Source organism: Magnolia sinica, chromosome 9 (assembly GCF_029962835.1).
Source record: "Magnolia sinica isolate HGM2019 chromosome 9, MsV1, whole genome shotgun sequence".
Taxonomy (NCBI): domain Eukaryota; kingdom Viridiplantae; phylum Streptophyta; class Magnoliopsida; order Magnoliales; family Magnoliaceae; genus Magnolia; species Magnolia sinica.
In genome coordinates this window covers 17,850,592-17,876,232 of record NC_080581.1, presented here as the reverse complement: position 1 = coordinate 17,876,232, position 25,641 = coordinate 17,850,592, and the positions used below count along the sequence as shown (strand labels likewise).

At 38.3% G+C, this 25,641-nt stretch overlaps 2 protein-coding genes and 1 pseudogene across 2 annotated transcripts; 1 reads left to right on the top strand and 2 right to left on the bottom strand.

Annotated features, from left to right (window-relative positions):
• The first annotated feature begins 738 nt into the window (after positions 1–738).
• On the top strand, positions 739–20,862 carry LOC131254890 (brassinosteroid-related acyltransferase 1). The gene is made up of 3 exons (XM_058255592.1): positions 739–1,113; positions 2,489–2,950; positions 20,051–20,862. The coding sequence occupies exons 1-3, from the start codon at positions 739–741 to the stop codon at positions 20,543–20,545; spliced, it is 1,332 nt and encodes a 443-aa protein (XP_058111575.1). The 3' UTR covers positions 20,546–20,862.
• LOC131256249 (histone H4-like) lies at positions 2,024–2,334 on the bottom strand (annotated as a pseudogene).
• Positions 20,863–24,743: 3,881 nt separating the features above from the next.
• On the bottom strand, positions 24,744–25,560 carry LOC131254889 (calmodulin-binding protein 60 E-like). The gene is made up of 2 exons (XM_058255591.1): positions 25,545–25,560; positions 24,744–25,318 (listed from the first exon to the last, which is right to left on the bottom strand). Exons 1-2 carry the CDS (start codon positions 25,558–25,560, stop codon positions 25,011–25,013), a joined length of 324 nt encoding a protein of 107 aa, XP_058111574.1. The 3' UTR covers positions 24,744–25,010.
• Positions 25,561–25,641: the final 81 nt, after the last annotated feature.

Here is a 25,641-nt window from a genome sequence, read left to right as displayed (position 1 = left end):
TCGTTGGATCTTGCTCATTTTCGGGATCAAACCATAAACTGTTCTGGAAAAATGTATGAACGGTGTGGATAATTATAATTCATCACATTAGGCCCCACGGAGTCCCTGCATGGACCAATTTCTGTCCAGGCGCGAGCAGGACGCAATCCGCTTCCGGAACAAACACCCCAGTATCTATTCAGCATGACTTCAACACGCACAGCGCGTACTGACAGTAGTCGGTGGAAACGTAATCTCTTACCATCTGATGTGGGCCGGCAGGAACCTGGCAGCACTTCAAATTCGAATTTCGAAAAGCCCATTTTGGGATATGTGTTAGGATTCTTCCTACCATTTTGGATGGCAGGAGATATGTGCGCATCGACTCTCAGTGCATACTGTGTCCTCGTAATGCATGCCTAAGGAATACAACATAAACAGTGCCATGCATAGACAAGAAAAACAATAACAAGGGTAGAAGAAGCATGCCAAATCATTCTCCTTATCATCACCATTATAAAACTCCACCAATACGAATCCTTTTCTTCCAAGAATCTGAGCTCTCTCTCTCTCTCTCTCTCTCTCTCTCTCTCTCTCTCTCTCTCTCTCTCTCTCAAACCCTTTTTATCTACCTGCCAAACTGAGAGAGACCATCACAGAAAAATGGCCACTCACCATCAAGGTCATCAGATGGTCACCATCACCAGGACCACACCAGTACATGCAAAACCTCTCCCACCTCAACCTAATCAAACCCAAATGGCGCCCCACCTCCTCTGTCTCTCCAATCTAGATAGGAAGTGTCCATTACTCATGTACTTGGTCTTTTTCTACAAAAAATCTCATCCCCACCAAAATCCCTCACTTGGGTCTCTTTCCAATAGCTTGAAATTGGGTTTGGAGAGGATATTGTCAGTTTGGTTCCCAGCAGCAGGCAGACTAGCCATTAATCCAACAAATCAGAAGCTTGATCTTGTGTGTAACAACGCTGGTGCAATTCTAGTTGAGGCAGTTACTCAGGTGAAGATATCAGAGCTTGGGGATCTCTCTCAGTATAACAGCTTTTTTGAAAACCTTGTTTTCAAGCCTGTTTTCAATGAGAACTTCTCTGTGATGCCTCTGGTTGTTGCTCAGGTGAGTATGTGGGAGTCATGTGTAGAATTTGTTATTGAAATATGTTCTTATAGTGACTCTTGTACAACATAATATAGTCACCTATCACATGTATTAAAGTCGATGTGTCGATGGTCCACAACATCGACGCGGACTGTCCATTTGGTGGACCCAAAATCCTCAAAGGACACTATCATAAAATTACCAAGATCAAATAAGTGTAACATTCCAATCATGGGACTGCTTTATTATATCTGTTTTTCTTGTAGGCAACTGATCGTATGGTTATAATCATAGGATCAAAGCGATTGTTGAGAGGAGTAATCTAAGGTGGCCTATTGATGGATGACTAAGATTATTGATTGGAATTTTCTGTAATTATCGTGTCCATTCTGCAGTCTGTTGATTGGATTGTAGGCCCATGATGAGTGGACAATTGGATAGATGCTTCAGATGGATGTTTGAACTGTCCAACTGTCCAAAAAATCCTTTTATTAAATAAATAATTATTTCAAAAAAAAAAAAGAACTGTCCAAATGTCATACACATGTAAATATTGGCCACTCTTATATCAGCTTATAAGATTTTTAACAAACAAAATCAAGTGATTTGACAAAAGCTAGAACTTGAAAAATGAGAGAAGTGGTAAGGATCCTTCACTAACAAATTGGCTTGTGTGATTCTTCATCATCGATCACCATCATTATCACCGTTATCGCCATCACCATCACCATCATAATTATTGTTTTTTTTTTTTTTTCCATCAAGAAAAGGAAGATTTCTCCATTCAAGCTATCTTGAAACTTTAACATCGGAAGCCCTAAACCTAAAAGAACATGGACCACCCAAATCTTTACAATCAGCTGATCAGCCCCATCAAAACCCAAAACCCTAGAGATATCCAATCCACCAACTCACAGACACATCCAGATCAGGCCCCGAAGCCATAGAAGGTGCAGCCTTGCTCTTGCGGGCATGGACAACATCCATGGCGGTGATGTCGGCAAGCATGCTTGATCTAGGTGAGATGACGTTTTCTAGGAAGATGTTAAGGACCCCTCTTGTATCCTCATAGATCAGACCGCTGATTCTCGAGACCCCACCACGGCAGGCCAGGCGACGGATGGCAGGCTTCATAATTCCGGCTTCATAATTCCTTAGATGCTAGTCTCTCAAAACCTTCCTATGCCTCTTTACTCCTCCCTTCCCCGATCCCTTCCCTCCTTTCCCTCTTCCAGACATCTCTCTCTCTCTCTCTCTCTCTCTCTCTCTCTCTCTCTCTCTCTGAATGGAATTTGAATTTTTGTAGGATATCATTGTTGTTGTCACGATCATCATCGTCTTCATCATCATTTAGATAATCATCATACGAACGTCCATTTTGGGAACCATGCAGGTGACTACATTTGGGTGTGGAGGATATGCAGTGGGTATTGGCATCAGCCACTCCCTATTTGATGGGCAGGCAACATTTGATTTTCTAAATGCATGGGCTTCTACAATAGCTGGGAGAGCAGGTGGAAGTGTACAGCTGATTACACCAGTACATGAGAGAGGTAGGCTGTTAGTTGGTAATAGTCAAACCCAGCCTAGGGATCGTCAGTTGACCAGGGTAGTGGCTTTTGACCACATTTACCAGCTGATAGAACAGGCAGCTTCAACACCGTCTGTAGATCCTGATAGGATGATCGGAGGGTGCAACTTCTCTGAGCTGGGGCCCACAAGCCAGGAGGACTGTGTTCTCAAGACCTTCTCCGTGAGCAGTGCAATGATAGAGTGCTTGAAAAGGAGGGTCGGTTGTGGCCGGCATATCGGTGCATGCTCCTCGTTTGAGGTGGTAGCGGCTCACCTTTGGAAGGTCTCTCTCTCTCTCTCTCTCTCTCTCTCTCTCTCTCTCTCTCTCTCTCTCTCTCACTCACACACACACACACACACACGCCTTTGTTCCGCATGCACATATATCCAACATGTGTTGCTGAAGAGGCCTATACATGAAGCTATTGTTGGATAATCTGAATTGTTCATTTTTCTAGATGCAGCTGTAGATGCTCTATTTTCCAAAAACCATGCTGAAATGGATGAAACTATCTATTTTTCTTATTTAATGTGGACCACTGACCTTTTCTCTTCACCTGTCCACTTGAATGCCACCATTCAATGGTAAGGATCATTCAATCATCATGATTTTTGGATCATGAACAATCTGAGGTAGTTCCCTCGCAGATGGACGTTTCCAACCGTTGCTGCTTGTTGGCCCCATCCAGCAAACGTTTCTGGTGGAAATGCATCGCGGTGCATGTGAAAAAAATAAATCCAATTCTTGTTTAAATCTAGTTACATCAAGAACTTCTTTTTTTTTTTTTTCGCTGGAATATTTTGAATTACGGCTGAATCAGTTAACAATTACTTCCTTCCACTGATTAGCCATAGAACTAGACAATATTTAAGGTCCCACGGAAGAATTTTTTTAGGGCAAAAATGAATACTTTCGGAACTTTGCCAGACAATCTTTGCGGTCGCACAAAAGTTTTAAAATTGAATGGTTAGAATTGTTGAATCCGTGTAAATGTTTGGGCAGTAGCCATCTACAGTAGATTTTACCAGATGAATGGTTCGGATCTTTTCACGTGTGACGTGTGGTGTGAGAATACAGCGGCTGATAACTTGAAAGAAATGTATTTCACATTCCTGTAATTTCCTTAGTTCTCATACACACGCATCCATGAAACAGGCGTGCATACATTCCTATGGACATGCAGAGGTTTGCAAAGCTCATACGCGTGCGGAGTCCTGCCTATATATCTTCATGCAAGGACACGTGCCAATATAGCACAATCCGAGCTTTCCATCGTCTGGGCCACACCGTTTAGATATTCTGGCGTAAATAACAGGCTGTTTCACTCCAGTGTACAAAACAAACAGAGATGGCTAGAAATTAATTTTAGCTGTCTTTTTTTCCACAGATTGTGGCCCACCTGAAGATTAAACTGACTTGCTTTTTGAGCCAGTAGATCTAATTAGCGTTTACCACCTGATGTAAAGCTCGGATCTCTCTCACACGTGCCATATCCGCACCCGTTCTTGCATGTAGATGGGCATAGTTCACAGTAAACGTCTGCCCACACGTGCTAACCTATCAAGTTTGTGAGACAGCATAAAGTGGTCCCTTCATTGAAAATGGCCATGCATAGAAATGGGTGGGGCCCATCGTTCTGGGTCCCACAAGATGATCACATGAACGATCATGTTGAGTATATCATCATTGATATTCCACTCAGTTGTGAAATGAGGAAAACTCAAAATTTTTTCAGTCTTATATTTAAGAGAGACTTTGAAACACTGGGAGAGTGTGCTGGATAATATGCAGGCACTTGGAAATTACTTACAAATTGCATAGATGGCATGCAATTTAAACTGTCCAACCTAGGTTTACCAGTGTAGATGTGATGACTAGTGTAAAGGGGCATGTTGAGAGAGTGAATGTCAGTAATGTCTACTTTTCATTTGGGAATGTAGGTGCTGGAACTGGGTCATGATGCAATGATCCGAACCATTAACATGATAGGCCTCAATGTGGATGGGAAATATCTAAGCAAAACGTCTCATATTGGAATATTTCAACCCTTTGATCATTTAACTCATTTTCTTTGACTATTCACACTTCCTTGTAACCGTTGTTCTGTGGGCCATTGATAGAATCTTCCACTCTCGAAATATTCTTTGTATCATCCATGCACGGTGAGATCCATCATTAAATAATTTTAATTAATGGAAACATGACCATCCAACGGCAAGTTATGAACAATGTGTAGTGGAAAAGCACGTCCACGAAAGGCCCAAGCGTGTAAGGAAATTTTCGTTTTGGAAACTTACTTGAACAGGAGAGAAAAAAAGTGAAACATCCCATGTAGGATGTGTCATCCTGTAAGACTTATGAGCATTTGGACATCTTTCAATGATCCAAACCATTTATATGATGCACATTCCGGTGGATTGGAAATGGTAAAATTAAAAACTCTCATGATGTATTGGATATTTTCAAAATGTAAAATATCAAAATTTCGAATCTTAAAAAAAAAAAATAATAATAATAATAAAATCATTTATTTTAATAAAAAAAATTCAAAGAGTTAGTGTCTAGAGGAGAGGGAATTCAGTCCCGTGACATCAAGGGTTCTGAGTTATAAGCACCGTAAGGACAGTTTTGCACTATCTGCACATGAGAACAGAGGATGCTTAGACGCCTTTCTTATTCACTTCGCATTTCGTACATTGACATTGTCATGTCTCTTACTTCAAATACAGGGTGTGCATTCTCATACTCAAGTTACACTAAGTGTACATAAATACACCCATCATATAGTGCTTAAGATGGACAATTACATGTATTCTAGATTATCATTATATTAACATTCATACACTACTATTTCCACTTTATTTAATAACACTTCATCCATAAAAAAATTATCAAATTGGATTAAGTCCACCCATTTGGAACTTTATTCAACCAAAATAATTAATTACCGTCTAACAAAGTTCTGGTTATAAACATATTTCAAAATTTAATCAAATCAATCAGCATTGACTAAAATGAATGGAAAATAAAATTCTTAGAATCAATTCAGCCTTCTAATGTGGCGAGCTCGTCCTCTGTCAAATATAACAGGCCTCATTTTTCAATAACTGATTAGATCGCCTTGCATCATCTGCCTCTGTATGGTTGTTAATCCACAACATTAGCTGGTCAGGCTAGTGAGTGAACCCAACATGGATCGTATGTAACACAATATAACTAAAATAGTGCGTATACAATATGAGCATGAATACAAAGATGTCATGAGGTGCATGTCAAGTGGGTAATCGTTCACTTGCTTAGATTGGATATCCGTCAACTCGAAAATTATACCCTTCAAACATCCATCATAGGTAGGGATGGACAATCTGTACCCGTCAGACATCCACCTAGGTGGGCATGGGTGATAATACATCTACTCCATGAGTAGGCTTTCACTATCGTGAGCATCTGGTAACAAATTTACAAGGCGTGACCATCCTAGGAGATCCATGAGGAACCCAGGCACAAGGTGTACATGCATTTATAATGAATGCATGTAATACATGCTCGATCAATGTCTACACATCAACATGTGTAGTTTATAGATACATTTTTCTCTGAGAGAAAACAACAAATTCCATAACATCAATAATTTGCATGTTTGCATGTTCAATATCATAAATCATATGGGAAGGATCATATTAGGATAAGCAATATAACATGACAACCATATGAATTCAAACAATCACAACCATCATTTCATCTATCTTAATTATACAAATATGAGACACGTTGAGATTCACTCACCTATTTATGGTACGATTAAATCCTTTGAATAATTGAACGCATTGAAAAATATGCTTCAAGTCCCCATTAAGATGATTTAGCATATCACAATTCAATCACATTATTCCAACAAGTGGGGTCCACCTTTAATTCAATCAAGATGATCCAAAGTCAATTCTTAAATTTAAATTTGAAAAACAATAGGGGTTGTTGATTAATGCAGTTGATCGATCGAGACAACTCGAGAGTTCTCAATCGTTCGACTATGGATCGATAAAATTCAAATTTAATTTCCAAAGTTTTTAGACACTTTTGGCCATTCTCAATCGATTGAACTTTGGTCGTTGATCGATCAAAATTGGTCAGATAAATCAATTTGCTCGTTGGACAAAAATTGTCAACTTTGATCGATATGTTTGATTTATTGAGACTAATAAAGGTTCTCCTCGATTAATCAAACCTTGACGTCAATCAATCGAAACGGATTACAAATTATGGTTTTTGGTCTCTAGACAAAAATCAACTCCTTCAATCGATCGATCGAATACTAACCTTGATCGATTGACTGAAATCGGATAGGTTCTGTTACATGATACAATTTTTTAAAAATTATAGAGTTTTTCTGATTCTTTCTTAATTTTGATGGATTCCATTGATTACGGAATTGGGTCCAACTCATCCAATGGTTATTCTCATAGTCAAATTCGAAAAATTCAAAGGATCGCTCAAATCCGAATATCTAGCATCAACAACTAATAGTTGAAAATTATTTTCGACAAAAGCTATTATCAACTATACAACTTCATAGATCGTTGTGGGGAATTTATTCGTCACTTCAATTTATAATTTAAGGCTCTAACACTATTTGGCCTTAAGATCCGTAGATTCGGATTTCCTTAGACTAACACAACTAGATTTTTTTGGAGTCAATCTCATAATAAAGATTCTTACTCTAAAAATCAATTCTCTACACCCAATACTTTCCCATTGATAGCAATGATGAGTGTAGTGTTAACCCACCATGTTCATCAATTAGATATAGGGTTTCTGAGCAAGGAAAATAGAAGATTAAAGGAGAAATTAATGAAAATTTATCAGCAAAAGCTTCTCGTCCTAGGATTTCTCTCTTTCCTACAGTTGCTCAGCCCTGATTCTAGAAAATTTCACTAGAATTTTTGTGAGTTTTGGCAAAATAAAATTCTGCAATGTTGGAAGTTGATCCCTTAACATATCCCTCTACCAAGGGTGATCTTACTAAGAGGGTTAAATGCTTATTTTTATTAATAAATGAAAATCAAATCATTAATTTGTTTAATCAAGGTCTCAAGTGAGTAACAAAAATTAGGGTCGTTACACACATCATAACAAGGAACCTTAGAACTCGTTAATCTTAAATTTTTGTCAATCCTGCATTAGCCCAAGTTCTAGCCATTCTCTAAAGCATGGTCAAAATCGTGACTAAGTGTGACTTGGAAGGAATACTTGGTCAGCAGTTGAATCTACATTGACCATCATGTGACATGGTATTGAGGTAGCAATTGGCAGTTCCTTGGTCGCAGGTGAGATGTTATTTAGGCAAGGTAAGTTAGAAGGGTATTGGCCAATTGTTTATAGTTGATCGTTGTAATTAAATTACAATAATGTCATTGATTCAAAAGAAAAGACATAAAAGTGTCTCTTGCCAACAGATAAGTGTCTCTTTAAGGCACCATTTCTGGCACTCCCAACACTCAATCAAAATCTACATGTACATGGTATGGAAGAACCACAAAACATAAGAAATACTTCTCTCTCTCTCTCTCTCTCTCTCTCTCTCTCTCTCTCTCTCTCTCTCTCTCTCTCTCTCTCTCTCTCGTTCTCTTTCCTTCAATTTTCTGAGTTATTTCAAAAGGTGTTCGGATTATGCAATAGTGCAGTAACAATCTTGAGAGTAGACCAGGATTATTCTGAAGGCAATTTTGCTAGAACTCTTTGCAATGTCAATCTAACTGGTGTGAGCATTTACTGTTGAGGATAACATGGTCCGTTATTCAAGCTAAAACAATTTTTGTCTCCGCCATTTCTTTTATTACCGTGTTGAAGTATTTCAACCATTTGATTGTTTATCTCTTTTCTTTTGAATATGGATCCCATTCATAACCTTTGAATGATCAAAGGGTTGACATATTTTCAAGATAAAGTTCTTTATATATATATATATATTGGTTGTTTCCTATCCAAGGGGAGGCCCATTGAGAAAGTCACCCATTTAACAACTAAAGTCCGTCATATCCCATTGTATAAATTCACTTATGTAATATTACCTTAGAGGTGTGTTTGGATGACCAAAGAACTAAAATGCACCTATTAGTCCAATAAAATAGAAATAACCAAATTGTACTATCTTTTGTTAGCATTCATTTGGAAGGTTTTAGCTACAAATTACAAGTATTACTTTCAAGTCGGACATGAATAAGTAGCCACAGTTTTAGGGCTACTTATCCGAAAACATCTTTCTTGTTATTTCCTCCTGGTTAAATTAAAAGTTTGCAGTTCGTTTCGCTTGTGCCTTTTTACATCCAAATGCAACCCAAGTAGAATCTTGAGTGATCGTTATTAAATCTAAATTTAGATATTTCATCCCTATCATGAAGAATTTCTTGACTTCAGTTGTATGAGTTGGAAACGTTCACTCCAATCATAGTAAAACGATGGACCTGAATAGCTAGCCATCTACAACTTATTCCGAATCTCTTATCAAATCATTTGACTTCGGTGTTGAAAATGTTTGGTTTTCTAACAACCCACATTCTAAATCTCCTGCCTCCAAAATCCCATGTTTTTCCCTCTTTCGGGTTAACAAGGATATTGGATTGGACTGGTAGGAGAAATTTCTTGATGGAACCATCTACTTGCCATATGTTTAGTCCCTGTTGCAAGTTGATTATTTATTTGCAGAGAAGACTCTGGTGTGTGTTTGCATCCCATAAAAAAATGAATGGGCGCTAGGGTTGCACGATAGGGTTTGGATGGTGTCACCTGGAAAACCAGTTGATTGACATCAACAAGACCATATTGTGTAGTGCTTGAACTTTTTCTACTTATTCACAAAGTTTAAATAGTCATTATGTTTTGATGAGAAATCTCTAAATGGATTTCATGATCCATTAATATTAGATATTGACGGTGTTATTGTTGGGGATTTGTGCTGCGGGATCACACAGATCTAGATCTAGGATAGCAATCCAATGGCATCAAGCAAACATAAGAGACCACACAGATTTAACATGGAAAACTCTTTCAGAAGAAAAAAAAATCACGGCACAAAGCAACAGAATTCCACTATGAAAGCATAAATTACAAAGAGAGAAGACTTACCCGATTCGAACAACCTCGAATCTCACCCTTGCTACACCCTTTAGAAACCCTAAAACCCTTTTAGGAACCCTTGGAACTCCTTTAAAAAACCTTAGCATACCCTAGAATAGCCTTAGGGACCCCTATTTATAGTTTAAGAAACTGCCCTTCCGCACCTCTACGAAACCGCCTTAAATTTACGCAGTCCGCACAAAATTCGTGGAGAATCTGCGTAACCCTCGACTAGTCGAAAGAGGGCTTCAACTGGTCGAGCAGACCCTCGACCGGTCGAGCCAGTCCCTCGACTAATCGAGCAGCACAGAAGAACAAAACACAAAGCCGCTGGACTTCGAGTTGAGTGGGCCTCGACTAGTCGAGTGGAACCTCGACTGGTCGAGCCAAGCCCTCGACCGGTCGAGCAGCATGGTCGCATACAAATTTAAGACATCTGTTTACAACAATCTCCACCATGTCTTCAATCTTCAATTGTGTAGCTTCTTGACTTCTTCTCTTATCTCTGCATCACATCATAGCTTCTCGTGTATACTCCGTCCTTATTTTTTTACCATCGCCAAGCCTATAGAAGTTGCACAGAACTTGAACTTCTCTTCAGGAATGTTCTACGTGAGTATGTCTACCGGATCAAAATCCACGTGACTAACCACTTTTGCTCATGTCTTCTCAAAAGGAAAGACGTAGTCTTCTTATCATCTCACTGCAACCCAATATTGTGTGTTGGGGTATTTGCTCATAATACTGATAGCCTGTGAAATAACCGGTCTAATCCAGACCATGACTTGTACTACCAACCGCATTTGAATAAGTCTCATAAGATATATCATGCTATTCATTATCCGTTTTGAGACATATCTTGAGGAAAACTTTGAGGAGAGATGCGTAGGGAACGCTCTCCGACTTTGCCTGGTCCATCACATACTTGATCAATACCTACCCAAGGTATTCTACCTGAGATAACCAAAGCCTACTCCTCTTCCAGTTTCAATGCTAAGAACCATCTTTGTAGCCCCCCGATTCTTCATCCTAAATGTCCCACTTAATTGAGTCTTCAGTATATTGATAACAGACATGTCATAATTGACGATCTATATGTCATCAACATAAAACACCTGACCCACCATGAAGGAATCAAACTTTATACTACTACCTAGGTAACAGGTCATACCACGACCTCCTGCAAACTCTTTTTCTCAGTTCCTTTAACTTCGAACCACTCTGGTTGCTTCATGTAAATATGTTCTTCCAATTTTCCATACAAAGTGCAAACTCCACATCCATCCTTCAGCTCAAGATCACATTGGTCAATCAGCGCCAATCACAAATCTAATAGACACCTACTATACCGTCGGCGCGAATATCTCTGAGAAGTCAATTCCTTCTCTCTGATCATAACCCTTCGCCACCAACCTCGCTCTGTATCTATATTATATCCTCCTGAAGATCCACTTGCATTAAACTACTTCTCGGCCCACTGGAAGCTCCACCAGCTTCCATGTGTCGATCTGGTACAATGAGTCTATCATATCGCTCATAGTCACCTTCCACTTCTCAACACCAGGCTCACCTAGAGCCATCTGAATAGAAGATGAATTCCTTGTGATATTAGAGTCGTCCATGTACCTTGCCGATATCCTGTAATTATGTTGTGTGATTCTTCTCACAAGTGTCTGCTCCACCTGCTCTGTATCCCTGTCTACGTGTCTCAACCTTCCTACCCTCTTCGCTCATGTGGCCATGCCTAATATGTCACACACGTGCAGAGGTAAAATCTGCTACAGCCATTGCAGCTCCACCTTTTGAAGTGCTCCCGATCAACCTGTACACGTTACCAAGTCATTGCACTTTCATGATTACCCGTGACCCCTTAGATACCTTAAGAGCACTATTAATACCTGTGAACTTACAGCCCATTGCCTCAAGTACATCAAGAGAAATCAGATTCTTCTTCATGTCAGGCACGTGTCCCACATCAGTCAGGGTGCGCTCTGCCCCATCGAACATCTTAATGCGCACCGTACCAATAGCTACAACATTACAAGCAAAGGCATTACCCATAAACACCTGTCTACCATTGTACTCCCTGTAACTGGTGAACCAACTCCGATGAGGAGTCATGTGAAAAGATGCCCCCGTGTCTAGCATCCACTCGTCCTTACGATCATCATATGGCCGTCTGATCATAGACACAGACAAAACATCACCATCGCATCCACTTTATCCATCTGATGTGGAAGCATTGGCCTCCCTGTACGAAGCCTCAGAATCTTCTCTCTTAGATTTAGGATTTGTACAATCTTTCTTCACATGTCCTTCATCCCACAGTTCAAGCACTTTACCTTTTCTTTGCCCTTGCCCTTAGATTTAGATCTAGAACCTGAAGAACCTATATCTTATTCAAAATTTCTACCCCTTGTAAGTAATGCATCAGAAGATATCCTTATGTCGACGTTAAGCTTTCTCATAGCCTTCCCTTGAAGGGCTGAGATAACAGTGTTAATACTCAGGGTTTTATTCGTAGAATACATTGTGTCCTTGAATGATTCATAAGACGCCAGAAGAGAATTCAGCAACAACATGCATGTTCCTTATCTTTCATCACTTCCTCCATATCTAGCAATTTACAAACTAATTTATTAAAGTTGTTAATGTAAGCCTCCAGATCTCCACCCTCTGTCATCTTGAAGTTATACCACTGCCACTTCAAGTGTAGGCAATTTTCATAAAAAAAAGTTCACATAGATATCCTCTAATTTTGTTCATAATTTAGACGCAGTTTTCTCCCTCATGACATTGTAGAAAACCTCATCCGGAAGATATAAACGGATCGATAATAAGGCTTTCTTATTAAGAGTATTTCATTTATCATCAGTTATAGTAGACTTTCGCTCCTCAAGAGCACCATCTTTGCCTTGCTTGATTAAGGAACTCATCATCTTGATCTTCCATAACTTAAAATTATTTTTCCATGAGTACTTCTCAATATCATACCTGGTGCTTGCCATTATTACTAATCCTGCAGATTCAAATTTGTGCCCCAACGATTGCTCTGATACCACTTGTTGGGGATTTATGTTGCGGAATCACACAGATCTAGATCAAAGATAGCAATCTAATGGCACCAAGCAAACACAAGAGAATACACAGCTTTAACGTGAAAAACTCTTTCAGGGAAAAAAAAACCACAGCAAAAAGCGACAGAATTCCACTATGAAAGCATAAATTACAAAGAGAGGACTTATCCGATTCGAACAACCTCGAATCACCCTTGCTACACCCTTTAGAAACCCTAAAACTCTTTTAGGAACCCTTAAAACCCCTTTAGAAAGCTTTAGTATGCCCTAGAATAGCCCTAGGGACCCCTATTTATAGTTTAGGAAACTCTCCTTCCGCACCTCTACGAAACCGCCTCAAATTTACTTAGTCCGTACAAAATCCGCGGAGAATCTGCATAACCCTTGACTAGTCGAAGGAGGGCTTCCACCAGTCTAGTCAGTCCCTCGACTGGTCGAGCAACACGGAAGAACAAAACATAAAGCCACTGGACTTCAAGTCGAGCGGGCCTCGACCGGTCAAGTGGACCCTCGACTGGTCGAGCAGTGCTGTCGCATACAGATTTAAGACATCTGTTTACAATAGTTATTCTTGTTCAATGGTGTATTTTAGCCTTTTTCTTTCATTGTTGTTTTGTCTTTATTGAAGACTATCTCACGGTTTAAAAACTAGGAAATAATTATAGGCTATTGTAGCCTTTTTACTTAGAAAAAATAACTTAGAAGGGAATAAGAGAATACTGATTTTTGTTGTATTGCTTTCTTCATGCTTGAAAATGAAATCCATACACATATTTATAGGCTTTTGGATACAATCAACAAATAAAAGCTATTTAATAGATGTATAAAAAACTAAGGGACATGTGACTTTTCAACAAAGAGACATGAACCTTTTCACAAAACTCTAAGCATGAATACATGCATGTATTACAACAAATACATGTGTTCCAAAAGGTACATGTATTGGAACAAATTAATACATGTATCTCATTAAGTACATGTACATGTATTGGAACACATACATGTATCTCTCTTAAAGTACATTAATTCAACACTCCCCCTAAATGTACTTTCTGAATTACTCCCAACATCTCTCGAAGATGACAAAACCTTTCTTTAGGGAGTGCCTTGGTGAACATGTCAGCCATTTGTTCTTTCGTCTTGCAATACTTTAACTCGATCTCACCACTCTCAATAACTTCGCGGATGAAGTGATGCTTGATCGCAATATGCTTCGTCTTGTTATGATATACTGGATTTTTTGCAATTGAAATGGTTGACATGTTGTCGCAATATATAGTAGTTCCTTCATTTTTCTTTTCGCAAATATCTTCAAGAATTCTTCGTAACCATATTGCTTGAAAAACTGCAAGAGATGCCGCCACATACTCTACCTCTGCTGTAGATTGAGCAACGATACTTTGTTTCTTTGACACCCAAGAAAATATCCTGGATCCAAGAGAGAAAGTGTATGCCGATGTGGTTTTTATGTCATCTATGGATCCTGCCTAATCACTATCTGTATATCCTACCAGTTTTGAGTTTGGAATATGAGTATACATGATTCCATAATCCAACTATCCTTGGATGTATCGTAACACCCTTTTTCCAACTCCTAAGTTAGTTCACTTTGGACAATTCATGAATCTCGAGAATAAACTTGCAGCAAACATAATATCAAGCCTTGTAGTAGTGAGATACAAGAGGCTTCCAACGATACTTCTGTACAATGATTCATCCACCTTTTTTGAACCATCATCTTTTATCAGTTTCTTGTTTACTACAAGAGGAGTGGTAACTAGGTTGCATCCTTCCATGCTGAATTTTGCAAGAATAGATTCAGCATACCTTTTTTGAGAAATGACGATTCCATTTTCGTCTTGAGAAACTTCTATTCCCAAAAAATAATGCATCATGCCCAGATCATTCATCTCATATGTCTTCATCATATCGAGTTTGAATTGATGGAGCATACTATGATCATATCTCATGAGTATCAAATTGTCAACATACAATGATACAATGAGAATAGATGTACCTTCAGTCTTGACATATAAGGTAGGCTCACACTTGCTCTGATAAAATTGATTCTTGGCAAAATAACCATTAATTTGGCTATACCAAGCATGCGGCGCTTGCTTTAGTCCATATAATGCTTTCTTCAATTGATAGACTTTATCTTCTTTGCCCTCCACCACAAATCCTTGTTGTTAAGTAACATAAATTTCTTCATCGAGGACACCATTCAAGAAGGCTAATTTGATATCAAGCTGAAAAATGGACCGCTTCCTTTGAGCTGTAAGTGCAATGAGGGTTCGTATAGCCTCCAATCGACCAACCGGTGCAAAGGTTTCATTATAATCGATGCCTGGTTGTTGTGTAAAACCTTTTGTAACGAGCCTTGCCTTATATTTTTGGATTGAGCCATTTGAATTGAGTTTAGACTTGTAAACCCATTTTACTTCAACAACATCTTTGTCACTTGGATGATCAACTAACTCCCAGGTACAGTTCTTCTCGATCATGCAAATTTTCTTTTCTATAGCTTTCACTCAATTGTCTTCTTGAGCTGCAACTTCAAAGCTTTCTGGTTCTACAACCGAAAAATTGCAACGCTCATAGATGTCTCTCAAACTCTTCATTTTTCTTAGGGGCGATTCAGATGAAATACTCGAAGTTGTTGATAGAGAACTTGATGATACGGATGGAGTAGCTTCTAGTGAAGAGAATGGAGTTGTGGGTCCATAATCTTCTTCATTATTTTCTGCTTTTGTTTCTTCTTCCACATCTTGAGTGCTTTTCGGTTCATCGTCTTGTATAAGAACGGCTTGTTCATGTATATTTTTCATTTTCCAATCCCATCTTGTACTTTTACTGAACAAAACATCTTGACTAATCATTAGCTTCCCCGTCTCAAGGTTATATACTCGATAACCTTTCAACGAAGTATTATAACCAATGAAAATACAAATTTCAGATTTTTCATCAAGTTTTTGATGCTTTTGAGATGGAATATAAACATAACAAATGCAACCAAAAAATTTGAGCTGTTTTACAGAAGGCTTGTGACCTAACCATGCTTCAATCGGTGTTTTGCCATCCACAACTTTTGTAGGGCTCTGATTAAGCAAGTAAATAGTTGTAGACACAGCTTCAACCCAAAAAGTATTTAGGATGCCTTTCTCCTTCAACATATAACGAGCTGTTTCGACAATTATTCTATTCTTCCGTTCTGCAATGCCGTTTTGCTGAGGTGTGTAAGCAATAGTCAGTTGCCTCTCAATTCCTTCTTATTCACAATGTCTCAAATTCTTTAAAGACATACTCGCCGCCACGATCACTTCTCAGCATCTTGATTTTGAGACCACTTTATCTCTCAACTTGTGATTTGAATCCCTTGAAGATCGAAATGGCTTCTGACTTTTACTTTATGAAGTACACCCACATCATTCTTGTATAATCATCAACAAAGATGATAAAATACAAGCTTCTACTAAGTGATGGAATTTGCATTTTTCCACAAATATCAGTGTGGATCAACTCTAAGGGCGCCTTTGCTCTCTACGTGCTTCTTGAAAAAGGTGCACGATGATGTTTTCCTAATGCACAACCTGAGCAAATGTCATTTTTAATTTCGACAGATGGTAAACCATTTACCAGATTCTTTTAATCCATCAATTTCAACCCATGAAAGCTCAAATGTCCCAGTCTTTTATGTCAAAGCCAAGATTCATCAAGTGTCTCACCTTTCCATGCACAATCGATCGAATATCGCAACTTAATAGGAAAATTACAATTTTTCTCCATATTCACCTTAGCGATTACTTGATTTGTACCATTCTTATCATAGATAATGCAAGAATCATTTTCGAAGAATATAGAGTGCCCATTTTAAACAAGTTGCCCAACATTTAACAAGTTTTGATCCAAGTCAAGAACAAGTAAAATATCTTTTATATACTTGACCCCTTTCTTGGTTTCAATGGCAATTGTCCCCTTTCCATTTGCTTCCACAATAGCACTATTTCCCATACGGACTTGAGATTTGACGGATGAGTCGATATTTGTGAATATCCGATCATCACCTGTCATATGATTGTTGCATCCACTGTCCAAGTACCATATGTCTTCATTTTGAGTAAGTGAGTACTGACATGCAAAAAATATGTTTTCTTCAACTTTTTCGTCAGAGAAGCTTGCAGCATACTGATTGTCCTTGAAACGACAATCCTTCTTCACGTGTCCAAACTTTTTACAGTTAAAACACTGAGGTTTGCCTCAATTCCAACACTCACTTTCAATATGGCTAGACTTTTTGCAAAAATCGCAGGTAAGATTTAAATTTTTACCTTTATTTCGATTTTGCCATTTCCGTTGCATTGATTTTCCACCTTTCTTGTAATTGCCTTAATTCTTTCTAGGACCAGCTTGTGTCTTCTCGGAAGAACTTTGTGAACCAATTGAAAGTTTTGTTTAAAACTCACTTTCAACTAATTTTTCTTCACGCCTCAACAATCTTTGCTCATGTGATTCTAAAGAGCCCATCAACTCAACTAATAATAAGGTTGAAAGGTCTTTAAATTCCTCTATTGCAGCAACGGCAGTATCATATTTTGCATGGAGGCTTATTAAAAGCTTCTGAACCACCTTTTCATCAGAAATAGAATCTCCTTAGTTCCTAATCTGATTCACCACTTCAATCAGTCATGAAAGATAATCTTTCATCTTTTCCAAGTCTTTCATTTTCAGATTTTTATACTCCCTTCATAGAGTTTATAACTTGATGGCAATCACTTTAGACGTACCTTTGAACTCCTGTTGTAAAGTGTCCCAAGCTTGCTTTGAAGTTTGAGATGAATGATTCTAGAGAAGATAGAATCAGAGACACTTTGTTGGATGAAGAAGAGGGTCTTCGCATCTTTCTTCTTATTCTCCTTCAGTTGTTCTTGTTGTATGGTTAAGAGAGATGTGAGATCAGTTGCAGTTGGATAACCGGTTTCAACAATCTCCCATAGCCCTTGAGATTGGAACAAGGTCTTCATTTTGATGCTCCAATGATCAAAGTTCTCCCTTCCAAAATGGGAATTGCGGGATGAATCGTTGCACCATTCGTTGCCATCAATTCTACTTCTTTACAAGTTTCTAATGCCCAGTCAAGACCCGAAACATGGCTCTAATACCACTTTTAGGCTATTGTAGCCTTTTTACTTAGAAAAAATAACTTAGAAGGGAATAGGAGAATACTGATTTTTGTTGTATTGCTTTCTTCATGCTTGAAAATGAAATCCATACACATATTTATAGGCTTTTGAATACATTCAACAAATAAAAGCTATTTAATAGATGCATAAAAAACTAAGGGACATGTGACTCTTCAACAAAGAGACATGAACCTTTCCACAAAATTCTAAGCATGAATACATGCATGTATTGCAACAAATACATGTATTCCAAAAGGTACATGTATTGGAACAAATTAATACATGTATCTCATTAAGTACATGTACATGTATTGGAACACATACATGCATCTCTCTTAAAGTGCATTAATTCAACAATAATTAAGTTGTGCCTACATATGAACGTAGACCATTTGTGTATATTGATTGTACAAAAATAAATCAAAATAATCATTAACATAAATTTGAGAATACATGGAAAGAAATGGAGGAGACGAGTCATGGTTAACCGCTAGGGTTGCATTCATATGAAATACTGGTAAATCAATTCATAAGAAAAATGAAGGAAATTAAGCATGAGGAAGAAACCAAAATCTTTATTAAAAAAAATCGTTTTGATGCATGCATTCCCTTTTATCCTGGACGACATATACTTGGTTAACATGCTATGGAGGAGAAAGTGAACAGTGAACAAGAAAAAAAGGGTTTTCCTTTTGTTTCGTTTCATTTCTTTCTTTTGCATCTAATTGCAAATTAGGTGATGAACCATATATTTCTTAAAGGTTTGCTCAAATACATCTCGACATATTTCAATGACATACATCAGGGCACTAGCTGTTCGATTTGGTTTTTGTTCCAGTGACCCAAACAGTTTATTTGATAGGGCTCCTCTTGGATGGGGGATGAAGAAGGGGGGATGCCTGAAAAAATATCAAATTGAATATTTCAACCCCTGAATTATACAAAGGTTAGGGTTACAGTACATGTTCAAAGCAAAAGAGCCAAGTTAACAAAGGATTGAAATAATTCAATTGAGAGCTTTTTTTTTTTCAACATACAAAGTGCGTCACGTCATATATATAAACGGTTTGGATTATTGGAAGATGGCCTAGATTCAACTCTAATGTCCCAACATATTATATTGCGATGCATTGGGATGCCTTCTCAATTTATTTTCATGTATAATATTCTCAATTTATTTCCATATATACTCGAACTTATGGTCGTACTTGTTTTTTATCTTCGCAATATCGATTTACACACATGGCAAAAACACTTCCATCAATAGTGAACATGAGCTTCCAAAACCTCCAACATAGACTATGAGTCCATGAAGAGATTAATGTATGGTTTGCCCACCTGAAAATTAGACCTGAAGGCCTGATCACCCATCACTATTGTGTTCTTATTGTGAGATGTATTTGTGCAAGCTGGGAGCATTTAGCATATCCCCATCCACATTTTGGAAGCTGCGGTCCATGACTTCAATTGCTCGAAACGCAGATAGGCATATGTTCGAATCCATTGCTGTACCCATTCTCCGGTGCATGCATTCAACTCATAGCTTTCATTATTCTTATTTTTTGTTTCTCTGAGTTACCACATTGAGCATACATACATAAAATGACCATTACATGATTATAGTTATTAGGCTACGGCCTGTTTGCGTGTTCGATGTATATATGCGCATACACGCGTGCATCATAGTTGGGTTGTACCGGACAGCCCTTGACTCCAACTAGTCGAGCCTAGTTTACCAACTCAGGACTCAATTGAATCAACTCGTCTCCACGAGTCCGCCAAGTTGGAAAATGGATTTTTTGTTTTCTTTTTTGTACCGAGATGAAGAAACTATGAGATTTGAGAAGACGATTGAGAAGAAGAGGAGAAACAACAGGGGAGGAAAATGAGATCCTAACTTCCTAGTATGTATATGTATATGTAAATATAAATATATAATTAACTATGGCATGCGTACGTGTCTGTATGTTGATTTTTACACATGTATGCAAGATTATCCTTTTTATTTTCAGGCAAGGACCAAGGCTTTAGGATTGAGGAACGAGAGGAAGGTATGCTTGCAATTCACTGTCGACACAAGGAACAAGATGTCACCACCATTGCCTAGAAGTTTCAGTGGAAATGCATACGTGTTGGTGTCCACAGCTAGCACCGCAGCTGAACTCGATGAAGAGAGCATTGAAGCGACAATTGGGAAGATAAAGCAAGCCAAAGGAGTAGTAACTGATGACTATGTGAGAGCGTATATTGATGCGCTAGAGGCACCCCAGAGAGCTCTCCCTCCTATAAGAGAGCTGACAATCGTCTCGGATTGGACTCGGACACCGTTCCATACGGTGGATTTCGGCCATGGAAGTGCAGCTTATGCATCTCCATTAGGCTCTCCAATCCCACAGGTTGCATATTTCATGCAGAGCCCAAATGAGGCAGGAGCCATTGATGTGAGGATTGGGCTGCACCCACAATACGTGCATGCTTTTTATCACTACTTCCTTACCATGTCGTAGTAGTCTGCTTTGGTGTAGGATTCAAGATTAACCTTGTTATTAACTATGTTATATTGACAGAGAAGGCCTGGTGGTACGTGTGCCAATATAGCATGCGTGTGCAAGATCTTGGCTATTTATTAGGAGGGATTACTGAAAATCAGGTTCAGCTACATGGGTCGGACAAAAATGGTTGTGTAGGAACGAATGAATGACAGGTCATGTTCGGTGCATACGATGTGGTCTGCTTGATATGTGGACCAGATTAATTTTTAGGCAAGGGAACGATGATGATAGGTTCGACTGAGGAATGGAGTAGATCTCACACATGTGTCCTGTTGGCAGCATGCTGCTAGTCTAGTTCGTATTTCTCCTTAAGTGTTACAGAATAGACTTTGGAGTACATTTTGTTTGGTTGTTTCTTTCTTTGGAATGTTCTAACTATAGTTTAAAACTCGAAAAAAAAAAAAAAAAAAACTCCACTGGAACAAACAGAGGACGGGAGGAGGGAGGTATTAGACCAGAGGAGCTTGCCCGGGATGACTTTACTTGATGGGATTTCATCAAGACTCGATCCGGTCACGACGTGATCAAAACTTGAGAAAATACTCGACATGAGACGTGAAAACTCCGATAACTCAATAAAGAGTTTGAAAATGGGCATTTTCCCCAAGTAAGCCCAAGGTTTGCAAGGAGATTCAAAATAACACCCCTTATCGAAAACTACTTTTTTAAATTTAAGAGTGCTTTATGGAGATTCAAAATTTTATTTATTTATTTAAATTTAAAAGTGATCTTTTATGCTTTTTGACGGTAAAAACTCGTGCCTCAAAGAAAAAAAAAAAGAGTTATGAGTTTGTTTGGGAAAAAGATAAGATGAAATGAGGTTTTAAAAAAATATTGTAAAATTTTCACTTTTAAAGGATGAATTATTCTTTTTCTTCAAAATATTTTGGTTAGATGGGTCTTTTACTAGTTAATAGACACATACACACACACAGAGAGAGAGAGAGAGAGAGAAGATACCAAAAACTACACTTTTATAAACAAAAGCGAACACAAGATGGACTTTAACCCCACTTTTGAAAAATCAGACGGTGTTCAAATGAGAAGATTCCAATCCTATTTAAAAGGACATCAAATTATCTTTCCAATGAACCCAAAATTGCCTAAATACAACCCGTAACGAGGGAGTTATGAGATTTTTCTTGAGATAGTGAGTTGTTGGCACTACTGGAACAACATCAATGATCGCTTCTTTGTTGTAACAACGGTCACTCATGTTTAATAACAATGATTGACTCCTTTGTTACAACAATGATCACTCGTGTATCAATAGCCCTGGCTCAAATGTGCTCATGTGTTATAACAACGATCACTCCTTTATTACAACAGTGTAATACAGCAATCGCTCCTGTGTAACAACAATGATTGCTCATGTATGCTCATGTATGACATTAACGATCACTCCTATATTACAATAACGAATGTGTAATAACAGTGATTGATGCTGTAACAAAACATGGATCATTGTTGTTACAAAATTTGTCATAACTCTCTTATAACTAGTTGGATCGAGACAATCTTAGATTCCTTGGAAAGATAATTCTAAGTCATGTTAAATAGGAGAGAATTGTCTCGTTTATACATCATTTAACTTTTTTAAAGTGGGCCCAAAGTTCAGCTATTGGCAAAATACTCATCTAAGCCCAATCTTTTAAAGAAAGAAGAACCATCTTTTAAAAGTGGAAGTTTTTATATCTCTCGTCTCTTTTTATCAGTTTCTTCCAAAAAAAAAAAAAATCATCTAAACAAATCTTTTATAGAAAGAAGAACTCATTTTCTAAAAGTGAAGTTTTTATTATATCTTTTCTTTCCTTTATATATTTTTGACAAAAGATCCATCAACGCAAAGTCTTTTAAAGACAGAAGAATTCTTCTTCTAAAAGTGAAATTTTTATAATATTTTTCATCCCATTTCCTCTCATTTTCATTTCAAACAAGCTCATTTCAAAATTACAAGTAAAAAAGAATGAAAGAGTTTCTACTAGAGACAATAGTCAGAGAGCATAAAAGATCTCCATATATCACCGAAGGGTAGTGGTAAAAGAAATTTTAGTTGTAGAGTAATGATGAAATAAAAAGGTCATAGCATTTTCATCCAACTAATTCAAAAAGGTGTTACACACTGATCCATAGCTTTAGTGGTAGACTGAGTGAAGATACCCTCCTTTCAACACTAGGTCTTGGTATCGATTCCCTAGTGGGGTGGCTAACAGTGGAGTATGTACTGAGAGTGGAGGTGTGTACAACAAGCTAATCCAAAAAAAAAAAAGAGGTTCAAAAAAGTTTCGAAAGTCTAAAAAAATTAGTAGTTTAAAAGGAGATCTATTTTGAGTCTGTAGCTAACCTCTAGGCTTACTTGAGGAAAAATCCCTTTTTAAAAAAATGTCAAAACTCAACTAAACTCAACACAACTTAACATTATTTATATATTATTTGTACTTTTTAAATATTAAGTAATACTGAAAAAGCTCGTCAGTATGATTTTTCGAGATAGTCGCCCAAGTTGACTCAACTCGATAGGATTAGTTTTGAGTTTTCATATATGGTTCTAAACAAAGAGAAAGATCACCATCTACTAATATACATATGTTTGTCACTTGAAAATGAAAATCCAAGAGTTTCTTCAGCCCGAATGAAAGAACCATGCTGCAACCATGAAGTCCACGTACAACCCCACCTTAATAATAATAATCATAAATGGAGAAGAAATAAAGAAGAGAGGATAAGATGCTTGTTTAAATCCTGTTTTGACCACGTATTCTCCTCCGGTGAGTTCGCTTCAAAAGTGTGGGACCACTTCCAACCGCTCTTCAATATCCAGCCTTTTCCTGTCAGCTCAGCTACTGCCAGAGCTACCAGATGGTGGTGCACCACTGCCAACTCAGATTGGTTCAATCTCCTAAGGGGCCTCGCCCCTTTCTTCATTTTCTAAGAATTATGGAAAGCAAGGAATGCAGCCCACTTCGACAACTCTCCCATTGGCACTAAGGTGATTGCTGCGATCCACCGCCGGAGCTACTTGACAGGGCCTTTGCTGCCTCTCCCTAGAACGTTGAACTGCTTATCAGCCTCTGCGCTGGCTGATCTGGGAGTCAATGGGACTCTTTTGCACCATAGGAGAATCTAAGTTGTGAAGGCTAGACCGAAGGGAGGGTGGATCAAGTTAAACGTAGACAGGTCATCGCTTGGTAAGCCAGGTCCCTCGGGCAGGGGTGGCATCGGTAGGGACTATAATGGGAACCTCTTTTTTACGTTCTATTCTGGCTATGGTGTCGGTTCCAACTCGAGAGCGGAGATTAAGCCAAAGTGTGATTTTCTTGGGCCTTGTTTGGGACCAGAGAAATGAAAACATAACCATGAACTTGTCAAATTCATGAATTTGCAATGGATTTGGATTTGGCAAATCTAAAGTCCATTGTTTGGGAATCAAACTATAAGTCTATGGATATTGGAGAATTTAGGGAATACCTTACACCGCATCTTTATTTTGGGGGGAATTTGGATTTCACTAAATCCATGGACTTATGGGGTGTGGATTTGAGAAATCCCCAATTGAAATATTAAGAGAATTGGTTCCAAATTGCAGTTGCACTACCTTGAAGTTGGCCTCGAGAGAAATCAAGAGTTGCTTCCTTGTTACAAATACTACGAAAATTCATTAGTCTTTTTTTTTTCTTTTTCCTTTTTTTTGCCATTCCATCTTTTTATTAAAATGAACATTTGCAGTTCAAGTTGTGCATCCAAACGGGACCTAACTTTTACAGTACCAGGGAAATTGGGGAAAAAAGGCCACAAGGATCAGACACCAATATTCCACGACCATGCGAGCCTGTTACATTAATTGCACCCAACCCAATATAAGAGACCCCTGAGAGAAATAAATGAATTCCAAAGATCTTGGGCAACCCAAAAAGAGTTTTCCCAGATGTTCATCACAGAATATTTTTAGGTCCCAACACATCCAATGCCAGATAGCTGCTAAAAAGCACAAACCAACTTCAATTGGCATTGAATACCTTTAGCCAACTATATTTCTTCCAAGTAATGGTATCGAGAACATGGCCTAAAATTCAAACCATAGGAAAGCTAACAAGCCCAAAAGCTGAAATCTCCAAAAAAAAAAAAAAGAACAAAAAAAAAAAAAAAAAAAAAATCACACAAGATGAAGTATTTCCTTTTCTAGCCAAGCCCCAAGGCATTCATGAAAAATACAAAAAAAGAATTGAGGAAAACAGAAATACATTTCCCTTAAAAACAAGAATGAGGAGCAAAACAATACAGAGAAAAGAAGGGAACAATTCCTTAACAAACAGAATTTCCCCTTAATCTTACATACATGAACTCAAGACACCCACAAACAAATGCAACAGAGCTGGAGATTATCTCAATTCACCCACGAATACACAAGGCCGAGTCCCATTCAATCCAATTCCACCAGCTGAGCTCTCCTCTCCGCTGCCTTTTTCCTCACAAATATACCCCACCTCAAAGCTGCTTTCAGCTTAAGCCAGCCGACAACTGCTTTCCCGGAACTCCGGCCACTATCTCTGCTGAATCTGCAATCCGGCTGAGGCTCATAACCAGCATTGTAGTTATAGCATGCCTCTTCAGAATGGCTAAACGCCCCAACCCCAACACCCACATTGAAAGTTCTCAGCAAATACTGCATTTCATCATTAGCTAGCATCTCCGAGCTCCTCAGACGGATCTCTTCCTCAGATAAGAACTCTGGGAAATTGGGGAAAAAAGGCCACAAGGATCAGACACCGATATTCCACGACCATGCAAGCCTGTTACATTAATTGCACCCAACCCAATATAAGAGACCCCTGAGAGAAATAAATGAATTCCAAAGATCTTGGGCAACCCAAAAAGAGTTTTCCCAGATGTTCATCACAGAATATTTTTAGGTCCCAACACATCCAATGCCAGATAGCTGCTAAAAAGCACAAACCAACTTCAGTTGGCATTGAATACCTTTAGCCAACTATATTTCTTCCAAGTAATGGTATCGAGAACATGGCCTAAAATTCAAACCATAGGAAAGCTAA

Bases quoted from the DNA above. Each gene is read 5' to 3' on its own strand.
- LOC131254890 (XM_058255592.1), top strand. From the start codon at position 739: ATGGCGCCCCACCTCCTCTGTCTCTCCAATCTAGATAGGAAGTGTCCA. The intron at 1,114-2,488 runs GTGAGTATGTGG...GGAACCATGCAG, and splicing joins TGCCTCTGGTTGTTGCTCAG to GTGACTACATTTGGGTGTGG. The intron at 2,951-20,050 runs GTCTCTCTCTCT...TTTTATTTTCAG, and splicing joins TAGCGGCTCACCTTTGGAAG to GCAAGGACCAAGGCTTTAGG.